At 38.6% G+C, this 16,643-nt stretch overlaps 1 protein-coding gene across 21 annotated transcripts in view; it reads right to left on the reverse strand.

The window, feature by feature from the left end:
* SORBS2 (sorbin and SH3 domain containing 2) overlaps positions 1 to 16,643 on the reverse strand; it is a 205,582-nt gene that overhangs the window by 40,102 nt on the left and 148,837 nt on the right. For 10 of the 21 annotated variants that reach the window (XM_032869929.1, XM_032869933.1, XM_032869932.1 and 7 more), the window contains 5 exons: positions 15,094 to 15,283; positions 13,035 to 13,149; positions 5,677 to 5,835; positions 4,890 to 4,973; positions 3,079 to 3,135 (listed from right to left, as the gene is read on the reverse strand). In XM_032869929.1, coding sequence (XP_032725820.1) covers positions 3,079 to 3,135; positions 4,890 to 4,973; positions 5,677 to 5,835; positions 13,035 to 13,149; positions 15,094 to 15,283 — 605 coding nt within the window. The remainder of the gene's footprint in view (positions 1 to 3,078; positions 3,136 to 4,889; positions 4,974 to 5,676; positions 5,836 to 13,034; positions 13,150 to 15,093; positions 15,284 to 16,643) is intronic. The other 11 variants (XM_032869934.1, XM_032869941.1, XM_032869940.1 and 8 more) reach the window with 4 other exon arrangements.

The following is a 16,643-nucleotide window of genomic DNA, read 5'->3' on the forward strand; positions in this document are numbered from 1 at the left end:
ATATTTTCATTTAATTCCATCTTACTGAGTGAGAATGGAACCTTGCCCAGAAGCAAACAAAAGCACCTTTCTGCTAGAGAACATCCCTCCCTTCCTTCTAGACAGAAAAAGTATATTCTAATATTTGTAATTCTTAAAAACATTTAGATTCCTAGGTTCTCAAGGAATATAAAATTAGAAGAAAAAAATTCGGTCCACTAATCTGATGAATGTACATGATGACTTAGCTTGCTGAACTCTGGATTGGACCCTGGAAAGGTGAAAAAAATGAATACTAAATAAGAAGGAAAGCAAACAAGTAAATAAATTATATTCTGGTGTAGAAATATTAATTCTATACGTTTGCAGAAGACCAACACCAAACGGCCTCAGAGCCTTGCGGCTTGTGTGGATCACGACCTTCATGGACAACCCAATGACAAACCGTAGCTGGTTTCAAGAAGTGTTGATTGCAGAATGTCTGTAAACACCCCAGAGTGATCAGTGACTTTGAATGGCCAGCTTGGAATGAGCCTGAACAAAATTGTAATGTGGGATAAAACACAGCCTAGGCAGTGACGGCTCTCCATTGATAAATCAATAGTGTTTCAGATTTAGGCAAAGAAACTACAGTGATGCCTTCTTGTGCTGGTTTCCACCATCCAAAATAAACTGAAACCAATTTTGTGATTTTTATGTAAGGTCAAAGGAAAAAGTTCAATATTAAATTGTAAGGAAATAGTAAAAGGTCTAGATAGATGACTAAGAGAGAAACTTGATGATAATTATGTGAATGATATTCATTCTGAAATGGAAATAGTCTCCAGAAAAGAGGTAGCCTCTTTTACCTATTATGATCTACTGAGTTTATATATTACCATATTTTAACATACCTAAATGAAGTTCATTTTAATACAGTATGGACACTGACTCACTCTGCTAAGTGATCGTATGATTAAACTTTGCTTAAAAGTCCTTAATTGTTCCCCCTTAATGCCAGTTTCTCAGTTTTATGGGTTAGAAAGTATGTTATTCATGGCATATGCTAGGCACTTGATAAATGGTAGTTAAGGTAATGTGTAATCAATTACAGATTTTACCAGAAATATCTTACATAAGGATATTGAAGATAGAATCCAGTACCTTATCAGAATATTTTTGTATACGCTGAAACACCATAATGGGAAATTAATATGCTACAGAATCATATAATAGTCCTTCTCAGTTCCAAAGACATAATGGCAAATTAGTTTAACCACCAGCAAAGTGCTTTTTTATGTGACTTTTTTTTGCCAATAGCATCACATGTAGAATGCAGAGTTAAGTTTCTGCTCTCTTTAGCCCAAGAGTTATCGTGTAATGTTAATTACGGGAACTTTTTTCATAAAAATAGTTAACACGGAATAGTATTAAGTAAATAACTTGTTTCTTAAAGTCTTGAATTCTACATACATCTCTTGGACGTGCTAAGAAGTGTGGTAGAAAGGGAATGGCATAGAAGTGAAGGCTATGAGATCTGTGTTTTATTTTTAACTTGCTGTCATCTGACCTTGTGATCTTGGACATAATTTAAAAAAATCGTTGGGCTCTACTTTTCTTGACTTAAAAATGAGTGAGTTGGACTTGGTAATCTCAAAATTTTCTGCCCATTCTCAATGATCCACCTTAAAAACATTCTAGAACTATCTGACCAACATATCAGAAAAACACCTGACCAGACTGAATTCCAAAGTAAATTCTCATTCCCTTCGTAGGTGGAAATGCCTTTCCTCAGTTGTGAAGGTAACATAACATACAAAACAGAATTGCTTGTTATATTTGATGGTCTTTAGGGTTATAAGCCTTTAGGAATGACTGCAGTCTAGAATGTTCTCGAGTATTCTATTTTGCTTTTAATTGAATATATAAATATTTTGATTACTTCTCTGTCTGAGCATGCGCTCTGATGCCTAGTTCAGAATCGCAGATTGAAGCTTCGGGGGGTGGAGATTTCCTGCTGAGACTGTGCCCACAATCACTGCGTGTCGGGAGTACTCTCTGAGACATCGGTGTCTTCCTACTTTTATATTCTAGTTGCACATATTTGACCCAGTTAAGACTTTTTGATGATGATAAGTTATTTATTAAGTATTTTCGAATATACTTAGGACCACAGAGAAACCACTGTGTAAAACCAGTTTATATACTCTGCTCCCATTCTAGCTGCTTCTAAGAGTTACCACAGGGAGGCTGATGTTTAGCAAAATTGTCATTTTTGCTTAGGTCAACCAGTAAGTCTTAAATCTGCCTTCCAAAATCATTTCATTTTTTTCTTTGCAGAAATCAGGATAAAAAGCTTTGACTCTGGATTTTTTTCTTCCTTTTTCAGATTCTCTTTGACGCAATCAAATAAAATGTGGCACTGCCTGGCATACATTTTTTTACCTGGCGGATTGCCGTGAGGATTCTAAATCAGAGACAGCAAACGCATTTCATCTCATCTGCCAGTTATAACCCATTACAGTGGCTGCCTGGATGGTAGCATTGAGAAGGATTAGTAATGCCTGTCAAGGATGTGGAACTGGGAAATCGGGACATGCATCCCAGTTGTTTGTCAAGTCTATTCTTGATACTAGCTGGTGCTAAAATCCACAAATCGTATTTAGGAAAATGAAAAGACTTACATAAATTTTAAGAATATGTGGGCCATAAACATGTAATTAAGAACCTAACTGTCATTCTGCACCTCCAAGCGTGATGGCAAAATGGCTCTGTCTTGTCTTTGACCGTCTAATCAAAACAGATGCTTGATACAAGCACTAAGTGTGCACTTTTGATTTTTTTTTAACTGTCACACTCCTGGACACCAGGACTGTGTTGAATAGTTCAACGGAAATTGACGGCTGGAATGATTCTTCAACTACGTTTCAGAAAGAGCCAACCACAACTTTGGAATGATTAATGTCTAAGCAATGATGCTGGATACGACCCAATGATGCAAAGATAGATTTTTCCAGAACAGCTTAGACACTGTGGTGAGTTGTTACAACACGGACGGTTCAGAATCACAGTATCAGCTCCTAAGAGAGACATCTGAAAAAGAGAATAATTTGTTTTTACCTCATTGGAAACACCAGAAGAATGATCTCGAACATAGTCCAGAGCCTTTTTAGGGGGCTGGGTGTAGATGCACCACATAAGCAGAAGGTGTAGAGATGGAATGGAGGAGAGTCAATGGCAGCAAGGAATGGACATGTGGAAAAGGTGACAACAGTTAGAAACTGAGTGCTGACAGCATCAGACACACATAAAGAACGCACGAATGGAGCCAAACGGGGGTGGCCTAGGAGGAAGAGTGCAGTGTTTGTAAATATTCTCAAGCACTGGGCAAAATCACTAGTGATGGGATTAGTATATTTATAAACTCATTTGGTCACATCAACATGAGCACTCATGGTCTCTAGCCACAAAGGAAGCCAAGTTATATTAAAGAAATATTAAAGGCGCAGGTAGAGAGCATGCTGGTGAGTTTCCATGTGGGGCCGAAAATGATTATAGAAAAATGCTGATAGTTTAGGCTCAGAACAGAAATTCATCTAGTCCCTACAAACCATGTATTCAGTAATATCAGTACATATAAAATAAAGCTAGAGGATTTTTTTCTCTAAAATAAAATGCATTTATATGAATACTCGTAGAAATAAGGGGAAAAATGAGAGAAAATGCTTTTCCTATTAGGTATAAAAGGTCTAGGAAAAATTCTTTGGTTTATATTCATTTACAGTCACTTTTGATCTAGTTCAATAAGATAAGAAACCTAACCAAGTGTCCTTTGCATTTTAATGGATGACAGGGACAACTATAACCACTGAGTAACCAATATATATATGGTCAGTTTATGAGTATATAAATCAGTATCTGATATGGTAAAAGAAAGATCACACTCTCTGATCTTCAATAAAGTTCTGTAAATGGAATTGTTCTGTTCTTTAAAAATTAAAATTCAGGAACATCAGTAAGACTTTAAAAAAAATTCGTAAATGACACCTATCAAACGTATAGCTATTGGTAGATGGAGCTCCCCAATGGAACTTTTAATAAAGGAAATTGTCATTTAGGGCTGGAGTTGACTCTTTATCCCAAGTACACTAAGCAATTCTCGTTAGGCCCACCTTTGGTGGGGGTCTGGGACCAAGATGTTTCACTAACATGAAACTAGAAATCAAGGTCCACAGGATTTCTTTATTTTTCTTTTTTCTTATATCCCTAAGAGTAAATGAGATATTTTATAGAGGTATTTCTATACTGACAGTATAGTACGGAAGGAAATTGGCCAGAGATTTTTGGTGTGTTCACTAAGCCTGGGGTTTTAACTTCTGACTCTACCACTTGCTAGCCTGTGCAAAGTACTTGACCTCTCTGGTCTCTGGTTTCTTCTTATTGGAAGAGCCTCCAGAGAACTGAGATGATGAGCTGAGATGATGAGCTCAGAACCCAGCACTCGCCAGTGCTAGGTAGTTCTTCAGCAAATGGGAGCTATAATAATAGTAATCATTTTCATAAATGTCACTATATTTCTTCTGATTGAACTAGACCAAAATGGACTCTAAACAAATATAAATCTTTGATAAACCTCTAAAAATTGCCTGAATATTCTAGAACAGAAACTATCTCAGCGTTATGAATTTGCTTCGATATGATCTTCCTAATGCATGAGGCATGGTAGAGACAAAGCACATAGGAAGGGTCTGAGCAGGGTTAACCATTTGGTACAGAAGCGGATGAGGGCTCAGCTGTACCCAATTTGTCTAAACAGAATACATTTGACTTTCGTTTTGTAAATGACACCTATCTCTTCTGGTAATGGTATTTTTCATAAATCAAACAACATTCCCCTAATTTTCTTATATTAATAGTCTAGCCTCACTTACCGGGCGTCCAAACTCCAGTTCTGAAAAGAATTTATACCAGGGCTCATTTTCTAAATCTATGTCATCTGGATTTATGCGATCAGTCTGGAGCAGATGTGAAGGAAAAAGGGAAGGAAAAGGCACACTGAGCTGAGTGAGGGAAACGCCGTGTGGTATGAAAAACACGCACGCGCATTTGCACGCAAACATGCACCAACTCTCATCCAACAAATCTTAGCAGGAGAGAACAAAGGATGTAAAGTAAAATGAGTAAAATTAGGATATGAAGATGAGCTTCGATGGCATCACCTAGGCCCCTAGTCACTTCCTCTGTCCATCTCTTTTTTGAATTTGCAGAAATATGAAAAACGCTGTGATGGCCAGAAGGAACACGGATAGCATCCCAGAAATAGGCTAACGTTAGCCGATTAAAGTTAAAATAGACTCAACTTAGTCACCAAGTAGCTCCTCTGGGTGAGTCACTCCACCGCCCCTGCCCTCACTGATCTTAGCATGTAAGGTTGCGTTCCGCAGACAGCTGGTTTGGGTGCAGGTATATGGAGAGCGCGGCAGAGAGGGGGAGGGAGAAGGTGGGAAGAGATGTGGGGGGAGGAGTGAAAGGTGCTGGGAGGCTGTTAGGGGTCGACTGGCATGAAGAACCTGGGGTCTAGTTGAGAAAGTAAGGGGCAGCAAGGTGGAGTGGTAGTAAGTAGCTAGAGTCAGGTTGTCCCCTTAGCCTCTGGAAAGCAAGGGCTACCCCTGATTTTCCCGAAGGGCATTAGAAAAGGTAATAAAGGAAGGAGCTCACCAAGGTGGGGGAAAGAGTCGGAGTGCACGGGCTTGGTATGGGGAGGCCAGTCCTGGGCAGAGGGGAGGGGCTACCCGTTACTTCTCCGTCTCTTGAAACAGAAAGAGGCTTCCGACCAGGTTCTTTTGGAACAGGTGTCAGAGTTGTTGGGAGAGGGGGCTGTAAGAAAGAGGGGTGAAGGAAACACTGATTCGTTAGATGGAGGTTCTTGATGGAACGAAGAGGACACCAGTTAGGAGGAGGAAATGTTTCAGAAAAGTAAGGTGTCCCTGGGGAGACCCAGATAACTTAGAGAATGGTCTGGACCCCTGAAAAGATGTGAAGACAAGGAGCCTCCTAGAAAGTGAGGCACGATGACATTTTATGAGCTACCACCCCAAGAATCTCCTTCTCCTGTCTACCTTCAGCTGGAGAAACGGATCTAGAGGTGATTGGGTTTTCACACTACTGTAGCTGGCTCAGTGTGGGGAGAGTCGCACTCTGGTTTGGTTGACACTGTAATTCAGGGAAAAAGCCAATTTTCATAGCTGACTTGCTCCCCTTTGGTGGTTTCTGAGTATTGTGAAAACTAGGAGTGTTAATATAAACAGCTTGAGAAAGGACATACAATTGCTTTAGTAATGGAAAATCCAGACATGGAGCATTTACTTTATCCGATAATATCCTGAATGCTTTTACATAATATACGCCTGATCAGACTGATTCATACTATTGACTTAATATTAAATGAAGATGCTTAAAGTACCACATATGGGTTATTACTTCTTTAACCATTATTGCATGATACTAATAAAACATGGTGCAGTTGGACAGTGATATTTTAAGTCAGAAAAAAATATATATATATCTCAGTTCCCTAAAAGCCATTCACCTTGGCCAGAAGAGGACATAATCTTCATACTATGGAGGGTTTTGAGATAGCAGTCCCTATTCAAACAAAACCCATTATTTTGACATTAACTTGTCTAAGTGTTTTATTGCCTTTTTGAATTCCCAATCATTTTGTTACTAGGATAGAGTCTGTGTGCAAGAATCAATTATATCCAGAGTATTTTTAGAGATGAGATTTTTATTTCAATATTTTATAATAGGAGATTATAATGGTAGCTACAGAGCGATAGGAAAATTTGAGGCATCATAACAAAATAGTGAAAGGGCCTAAGTTATCCAAAATATGTGATGATCATAATGATAAAGACCTTGAATAATTCTGGGGGATGTTTATGTGGAATGGTGAGTGATAAAAGCCGAATTCGATCGTGTGTTTCTACAGTATTTGTAATGATATCGTGAAGCCTGTGTTTGGATGAACACAGGAAGAAAACACACACATTTACCAAAAACAAAACAAAACAAAAAAACAAAACAACAACAACAAAAACAAACTCACAATGGCATTCTGGCATTGAGATTGTTCTTTTCCTTCTTTTAAAATCTTATTTTGCATATACAGTGGAATACTATGCAGCCATCAAAAGAAATGAAATCTTGCCTTTTACAACAACGTAGATGGAACTAGAGGGTATTATGCTGAGCGAAATAAGTCAGTCAGAGAAAGACGATTATCATATGATCTCCCTGGTACGAAGAATTTGAGAGGCAATGCGGGGGGGTTTGGAGGGGTAGGGAAGGAAAACTGAAACAGGATGGGATCGGGAGGGAGACAAACCGTAAGAGACTCTTAATCTCACAAATCTCAAACTGAGGGTTACTGGGGGGAGGGGGGGAGGGAGAGGGGGTGGGGTTATGGACACTGGGGAGGGTATGTGCTATGGTGAGGGCTGTGAAGTGTGTAAACCTGGCGATTCACAGACCTGTACCCCTGGGGCTAATAATATATTATATGTTAATAAAAAATAAAATCTTATTTTGCTTTACTATCATAATGTTGTGGAGAATATCCTGTAATTACTATGGTAAATGTTGTAGAAAACTTGATTCAATTTACAATTGATTCAATAGTGCAAAGTACTAATTGAGATTTTGATCTTAGCTAAAATGCAGTTTTCCTCCTGTTATCATTTAGATAATGGCTTTAGGATATGAATATTTTATGGAGTAGTTCTACTGGAGCTGAATTTTTAGAGTAATTGACATTAGAGGGAATTTTTTTTTTTCTCTTTAAATTTTTTTCAAAGATTTTTGTTTACTTATTACAGAAAGCACGCACAAGCTGGGGGGAGGGGCAGAGGGAGCAGACTTGCTGCTGAAGTTAGACTCAATCCCAGGACCCTGAGAACATGACCGAGCCAAAGGCAGCCACTTCATGGACTGAGCCATCCAAGCACCCTGACACTGGAAAGAATTTTCTAGTAGTTTTTGTTCTGTCTATAGAGGCCTAGTACTTCTTCCACAAGAAAACGAATCTTTGGTTCTTTCAAATCTCCTTGCTTTTAATATTATAAACTTAATAATATTACCAATTCTTGATTTTATGATTCTGGTTTCACATTTAGCATTTTGTTTTGCTAAAGGGAGATAGAAATTTCTCTTAGAGTAAACAAATTTGTTTAAAAAATATTTTGAACAGCAGAGGGCAGCAAATTTACTAAAAAAATAAGTATATTTACCAGTGGTTACAACTTCATTTTGACTTTCACCTTAAGAAAATACATAACAAACAGATATATGAAATCCTGATGTATAGAAGTATATTTCTATGATCGAATGTGGTAAAGGAAGACTATCTACCATCTTGCACCATAACTTTGAATGACAGTTTTTAATTATGATTTTTTTAGGTTAAAAATTTAATGTATAGTCTCAGATTCTAGTGTCATCTAGAATCCATCCATTAGAGAGAATGCCCCAAACAATGATCATTGATAATTATCTATGATGTTGGAACTTAATGAGAGGCATACCTTTGAGTATAGCTTTTATGGTAGAGAGATGCAAGCGGCAGAACTAGAATTTTCTTTTCACTGTGGTTGACCTATTGAATCGCCTTAGTTATGCAACAATGATATGTATTACGTAGCAATCTAGATCCCTGCTAAGGTACACAGAAACCTCACAAAAGTCAGTGGTAGATAGACACATGGTCCTATATACACACTCAGAATCTCATACATACATACATACATACATACATACAGTCATATATACACACTCAGAATCTCACTAAATCAACACTTTCCATGCAAAACTTGAAAGTTCCTTTGAGTTGTTTGACACCAATGTGAACACTGGGAAACTTAGGAAGCCTGATCATGTGTTACTCTAATTGCTCATAAAAACAACAAAAAAAGCAGATACACTGTTGCACATTTTTCTAACCTTTTTTGTTCTCTTCTTACTTTGAAAGACCTAGCAAATCTGTGCTGAAAACAAATGTGTTTCAGTGCAAGAGGAAGCGTTTAAGAAAATCTAAAACTATAAATCGGACGGATTCTTTTTTAAAGACAACCACGGGTGAGCCGTTCTTAAAGTTTTTATGTTTTCTACAATTTCAAAGCATTTAGTTGCTTTTGAGGTTACAGAAATTCTACTCTTCTCCATATTCTCATTGTAGGCATATAATTTCTATATGTGGTTCCAAACAAAAAGAAGTGTTCACACAACTTAGTTCTTAAAAATTTATGCTCATTAGATTTTAAAGCTTTAATGGTATTCACCACCATGTTTTATATTTATTCTGGTTCCGCAGTAAATGATACATGTATTGTCAGCTGGATTGAAACCACCAGATGAAACTCCCCGAATTTTTATACTTTAAGCTTTGACGATCATCATTGATAAGGAAGTGTAAGTTCACTGCGGGTTTAAATTGCATTTCAGCTCTGTTTTTGGTGATTATTTCTTTCTGCTTTTATCATTATGTGCTGGCTTAGTTACTGTAAAGAAAGGTAATGTCTTCCTATTGTTTTCATTTTACCACATGCAGAGAGATCCTGAATATGTGCTTAATTTGATTTGATTTAATTTAATGTAATTTAATTTGGCTCACCTATAAATATATCCAATCCAGATGGGATGTAAAGTTTTTATTAATATAATCTCAGCAGAGAGTTTGTGTGATTGCTTCACAGACTACATGTGGTTCAGTCCATTAAAGATAAATTCCTGATAATTGCGAAGTACTTTTGTAGATCAAAGATTAGGCCCCTTTAATCAATGTTTTCAAATTTACAGTCAAATGAACATCTACAGCCCTCAAGAAACTGCACTGACCTTCACTTTCCTGCTAAAACCAGAAACACTGATTCCTAAGGAAGAAGGGGATCCCTTTGGCCAGAGTCTGGGGGAGGACTTTTATTCAAGCGGTATGGCCCCCTCTGCCCACTGTGTATTTCAGGGAATCAGGGGATTAGTGAACCACAGTTACTAAGAGCCGTGTGTCAAATCCCCTTTGTGTACCTTGATGGACACCCACATTGCCGTTTGTTGCTAGGAAAGTAGAGACTTTACAGATGAGCCACAGAACAGGGATCAACCCTCACCAGTTTTACCCACTAACCGCAAGGGTAAAACCTATAGTCATTCATCCAGTTATTAGTTCGATGGCTATTCACTGAACACCTGCCATGTGGCAGGCATTGTGCTGGGTGCTGGGGATACAATGCACGCACTAGGCACGGTCCCTGCCTTCAAGGTGCTTAACATCTAATGAGGGACACAGACAAGTCAACGGGCCGTTAGAATTCAGGGTGTAAGGAGGAAATGCCCATTGCTATACGCACACAGTAAGGGAATTTTACGTCCCATCCCCGTCCCCAGGTGTCAGCCATGGTGCCCTGGAGAAAAAAGAGACAAGGCCACAGGTGAGATGGGACGGAGAGAGAGCTTTCCTGGCAGAGGAATGGGCCTGTACAAAAGTCCAGAAGGCAGGCATTGAAGGCTGTCTGTCTAGCTGGCTTATGGCGAGTTGGCAGGAAAAGCAGGAAGAGACATGAGGCCAGAGAGGTCAGTGGGGGCCAGACCACAAGGTTTTTTGGAAATTACATGAAGAAATTTGGGTTTTGCTCTCAGGGTACTTAAGGAGCATTAGGGAGGATAACTGGGTAGCTGTCCCTGTCATGCAGGCAATGGACACACTGTGGCCAGCAGAGAGGAGGGGCAGGGGGAGGACTTTGAGAACTTTGGGAGAGCGGGGGGAGGCCAGGGTGACACTTGGAGAGACTGGGCATATGATAGGGTCATCTAGGAATTCAAAAGAGCAACAGAAAATTACCGAGAGTTTTGTATAATTTACGAAAACTAAATAGGAAAAGAGCAAAGGAATGCTCACAAACCATCTGGGAGTAAAAAGACAAGAGAGCGCATTCCTTTGAAATCCTCAAGTTTTGTTCATTTGCTGCCATACCACGATCATTTAGCAAATCTGCTCTTCATCTCCTACACCTTGTGGGTTAAAGATGCTCCCGGATCCTAAGGAAACCACAGCAGTCTCTGCAATACCACCGTGCAGTTAGACTTTTGTCTTTTTTTTTTTTTTTTTTCTGCTTTAGGGAGGCAATGAGCATGAATTCAGGGTGACAAGAAAAAAAGAGGATAGCCTGTTCCTAGAATAAAAAAAGGCCAGACCAAAATGACATAGATGACTAGCCCAAATCCTTTCGCATAGCGCTGGCCCCCTGCAAAATTGCTTAGGAGGAATAAAAATGTTGGTTCTTTCTGTTTCTCCATATGACACCCATTCTCATTTCTTTCCAGGTTTCTTGGTTCCTTCCACTTCTTTTTGCCTGTGGCTACAGAGCCCTGTCCATACCCAAATCTCCAGCAATGCCATGCTCCCAGAGCTTTCTCTCTGTCTTAGAATACAAGTCTAGCTTTGCATACTCATCAAATGAAAGATTCAGAGCTCCTCAGGGTGGAGACTGCGTCTTGGTCACTCCTGTGTCCCGGCACTGAATATGACATCAGGCACATAGTTGGTGCTCAGTAAATGTTACTGAATGACTCAATAATGGAAATATCCTGGTGAGGATATCCTCACCATCCTGTTTTCTGAGACCACAGCTACTAAAGCGTTCAGTACAATCACAGCGTTCTTATAAATTGTCAGGAAGATCATCAATGATCATTTAATTATTTACATTTAAATCTGAGGCTCATTATTTTGCAGAATTATTTGCTACTTTCAGTTTTTTGCAATGGTAACGTCATGGTTCACTCAATTCTCAGACTAGAAATTTCAAAGGATGATATGCAATCGTACAAGCTGGTAAATGAGTTCAAAGTTTGCACTAAGCCTTCAAACAAATGATGTTCCTTTTTTTTTTTCTTTCAGTTTTTCTGGTGAAGTTCTGTTACTCTAAAAGATAAGAGTTATTTGAAGAAAGGCAAAGAAGGCTTACATAAACGTTATGTTTGAGTTATGTGATTATAAGGTTTTTGAACATGTTTCTCAAGAACATAACCATAAATACAGGGTTTCAAAAACGAAATCAAGGATGCTCATGTTGGGTGTGGTAAGGCAAAGCTTTCCAATCAAATTTCAGGGCTGGGCTTGCATTATATGTAATAATATGCTTTCTTGGATACTCTTAAAGGAGTGAACAAAGAAAACCTTTTCCTCTTCACTGACAGCACCCAAAATTCTTTTAAGGCAATGAGGAGTGTAAATTATAAATGGACCTCTAGATGCAGGTTTTGATAGAGATGCGAAGGAATTATAGTTTCAAAGAGATCCTGAGGGTCGAGGAGGGAAAGCAGAGGACTCAGAAAGGGGGACCGGGAAAATAAAAACCAAGAGGGCCAAAGCATAACCCTATTTGTTATATCGCACTTGGAAGAACTAAGTGGTTATTTTCAAGTTAATGTATCTTTTTGTTTGCATGGGTGAAATAACTAGGAAAAACCTCTGCCAAGTTAATAGAATCTTGATCCATTAGATGGACAGTCAGGAAGCTTGAGGCTTGGTAACCTGAGAGAGATTTAATAAGAATCAATTAAAACAACTGTTTTTGTTTTTTTTTTAAAAGAAAGCCATTTGGGAAATTTCCCCTTAATTCAAAGAGACATTAAGCAACCGATGTGGAAGGGATGGGACTTTGTGGGCCCATTTGTATCAGAGAGACTAATGAATGATTTTTCTCATTAGCAATGTAGACTAGCAATTAAGTATTGCATTTATGAATTTAAAAAAATTTAAGCTCAGGGCTGTGATGAGGCACAGCAATAGTTCCATGAAAATGGGTCCCCTGTTTGGTTGGTAGGGATAATATATTAGAGAGCGTATCTCTAATTCTCAGACAAGAGGCACGAATCATGATACAAAATCAACTTGATTTCTAAACACTGCCAAATCCATAAATTACTTTTGTGACAAACATTGCTAAATGATACAAACTTCAAGTCTGCTTGGGAACCCAGAAACCTAGAGAGCCGGCATTCTGTTTAGTGCAAGTGCTTACTGGTCTTTCATGCTGGAGAATGGATGACTTCCCGGGTTCATATTCAAAAATACTCCTTGGCTCAGAACGAAATTTTCTTGTGTCCACTTTTCTATCTGGAGGATCCCAGTCATGCCTAGAAATAAACAACAATTACATAAAAACAATTCTGTATGCTTCAAGCGGTACTATAAAACCACTTGCTATCTGTTTACAAAGTGAATCTTAGCATAGGTTTTTAAAAAGTATCTCAGTATAGAAAGTTAATCTGCAAAAAACACTACGTGTATATGTTGTTTTATATAAATGATTTAAGGAAAGCCATTCTTTTATTTCATATTATATTTTCCTCTATTTTTTTTTTTCCATGCACGATACTGCTGGCTCAGTAACTCACACAGGGGTATACAGAAATGCACGCAGCCAGTGCTCTCCTTGTAAACCCTGGGGATGGTGTACAAATCGCAGCTGTGTATATTCATGTCAGAGCAAATGAAGGTTATGGTCCATTGAGTTATGTGAGTTTAGCTCACCGCTCTGTGACCTGGCATCCTTGATCCAAAGTGACAAGGAGTAATGCACACGCCATGCCTGATCTTATTTATCCTGCAAGTGGCATCACAGTTTGGGAAAAGTACAAAAGTGTTACTTGGGCTGCCATCCATAGAAGCAAGCTGTGTGGCCGTGGAGAGCCTCCTTTGGTGTTACCCTTGAAAAACCGGAGTCAGACAGCCACTGTCTTGCATAAGAGACCTTGGAAGCAACACTTTTTCCTGAATTAATATCCTTCAAATGGAGGTCAACGAAGAACTTTGAAAGTAAAGCTTTTCTAGGTAGCTGGGGCGAAAGAAGGTTTCTATTGAAACAATGTATATGGAAGCCAGCTAGAAAATCTTAAGCTATTATCATATCTCTTGAGAAATTTATTTCTACTAAGCATAGGACAAATAATACATTTAAATTTGAGTTAATTTTGGTTCTTTTTTAATAGCAGAGATGCCATTTTGTGTCTAGACAATTATTTTTCAAATTTAGGGCGTCATACTTATACAGTTTATCATGAGGAGATTAAAGTGAGGACCTCTTCACACGTGATGTGTGTCTGTTTCATGGTATCTTGTATCCTCTATACTCATCAGTTACTCTTAATGGTACAGTGGGATAAATATAATATTTATGGGAGGAATAGGATAGGTGGATGCTTAATAATTAGTATTAATGTTGAATGATTCTTAGATTGTCCTTAATTGCCAAGATTGCATGGGCTTTAGTCAGAGCTGAGTTTGAATCCTGGCTTGGATATATGAGCTGTAGGAGCTGAGAAATTTACTTTAATTCTCTAAACCACAGTTTCTTCTCTCTAAAATGGGTTTAAAATAAAACATATTGGTTCATTCTCAGAATTAAATGACATAATAGAGGGAAAGTACTTAGCATAGTACTCGGCTCACAGTGAGCTCTCAACAAAGGTTACCTATAAGTAGATTAGTCATAATCTTAATAAAAATTACACGGTGAAAGTGTGCTTATAAATTTTTATTTTTGTGTGAATAGTTCCTATAAAAAATTTAGTGGAGCAATGAAAATTAGTATCATCTTGAAAATCTGGTAGAAATGAGTCACAAATAGGCACTAACTACTGCCTTATTTATTATTTATGACTAACCTTGCCTGCTTTCAAAAAGAGACTGTTGTGTACCAGAGGGGAAACTGTAAATCATTAATAGACCTAACATTTCAAATCTGAGGAAAATGAAAATTAACCCCAGAGTCTCTGACATGCAATGTCAAAGGAAGTAGGTGTCAATTAATTCTACTTATTCGTCTTCTTATATACATTTATTGATCAAAAAGACTATGCTCATATTACTTCAAACCTAGGCGATTATGAGATTATGATTCAAGATTCTGTTTGCCACAGTCGCACCAGAGGAGGTCAACAGGGCGCATGCGCTCTGGGGGGTTCTGCGCCTAGCATCTCCGTAACGTAAGCACCAAGTCTCCTGCTAGAGTCTCCTGCCAGATGGTCTTACTTTTATACTAAACTGAAGATAAGCCACTTCGGGAGGAAATGTCTTACTTTTCTGTTGAAGATCGATCTCTTGGCCGAAGTGGTGGGACCGGAGGAGGAACATGTGGGGGAGGGACAGGGGAGGAGGCATCCTTAAAGCCATCAGTGCCATTGTCCGAGTGACTTTTGGAGAGGGGTCTGTAGGTCTGGGTCTTTGCCGCAGGATGTGACTGAGCGCTGTAGGGTGAGTTGTACAGGCCTATCGTGAAACACAACACGACAAAACAAAAGCAGATAACATTTTAAAAGCACATTAAATTACTTACACCCCACAAAATATCCAGTGATCTTACCAACATTGTCATCAGTAAGCATATCCATGATGCATGCATTGGGGAGTACTATTTAATCGATTTATGAATATTATTAATTTATTAAGCATGATTAATATATTAATTTGTTATTGATATATTCTGTACACAATGACGGATTACGGTGAATCTTCAACAATCATTTTGAAATTAGTAATAATTCAGACTGGTATTAGGAATCAACGTACAGGTGCTCAAAGGCAAATTTTCTCCTGGCTAATATAAACTAATAACATAGTTAAGTTTAAAAAATAGTTCCCAGAACCGTTTCCAAATATCTTCTATTACTTTAAAAGTTCTGATTTACATGTAATCTTTGACATGTTAATTGCAATTGAACAAAATATTGAGCAAGTTGTACGTGTGCTGTGTATAAGCCTTAAGCAAGGCTTAAGGACACAAAAATCTCCTTTAAGCTTGTAGTGGATCTGGGGAAATGGGGCACGGATAGAACTGTGATTGAAAATAATTGGGGGATGCCTGGGTGGCTCAGCCGCTTAAGCATCTGCCTTCAGCTCAGGTCATGATCCTAAGGTCCTGGGATCTAGTCCCGCATCAGGCTCCTTGCTCAGCAGGGAGCCTACTTCTCCCTGTGCCTGTCGCTCCCCCTGCTTGTGCTCTCTCTCTCTCCCCCTCTGTGAAAGAAAGAAAGAAAGAAAGAAAGAAAGAAAGAAAGAGAAAAAGAAAATAACTGGGAACATGATAAAGGGCAAATGAGGAAAATACATATTAAAAATTAAATATTTAAAAGATGGTGGATTGGTCAGAGAAGATATTATGGAACCATGGCACTGGAGTGAGCCCAGAAGGACTGGTTTGGGTAGGTGGGTGGGGGAAGTGGGCAGCAGAGATGGCTTAGGGAAAAAAAAAACCCACAAAAATAGGCAGGAAGAACTAGACAGAGCACAGTGGGACACAGGGTTTGTAGAGAGCGGAGAGGCTCGTTCCAATTGTTTTGTCTACCAAAGAAACAGCAAAACCATCTCTAAGCACTCTGCAAGGTTATATGTAACTACTGTTCAATTTACTAATTACTAAAGGATACAGAATTTCAGTAGTAAAAATCAGTATAAAAATTCTGAATTTCCTGCCACCTGAATCTTTTGAGTCAGGTCAATTTTCATTCATCGACTTCTCCTGAGGGGCCATACACATTGCAGTGACAAATGAAAAGACAATGTCTGGGAATGCCTGGGTGGCTCAGTTGGTTGAGTGTGCGGCTCTTGATTTTGCCTCAGGTCATGATCT

Source organism: Lontra canadensis, unplaced genomic scaffold, assembly GCF_010015895.1.
Source record: "Lontra canadensis isolate GAN:19392208 unplaced genomic scaffold, GSC_riverotter_1.0 scaffold39, whole genome shotgun sequence".
NCBI classification, from domain to species: Eukaryota; Metazoa; Chordata; class Mammalia; order Carnivora; family Mustelidae; genus Lontra; species Lontra canadensis.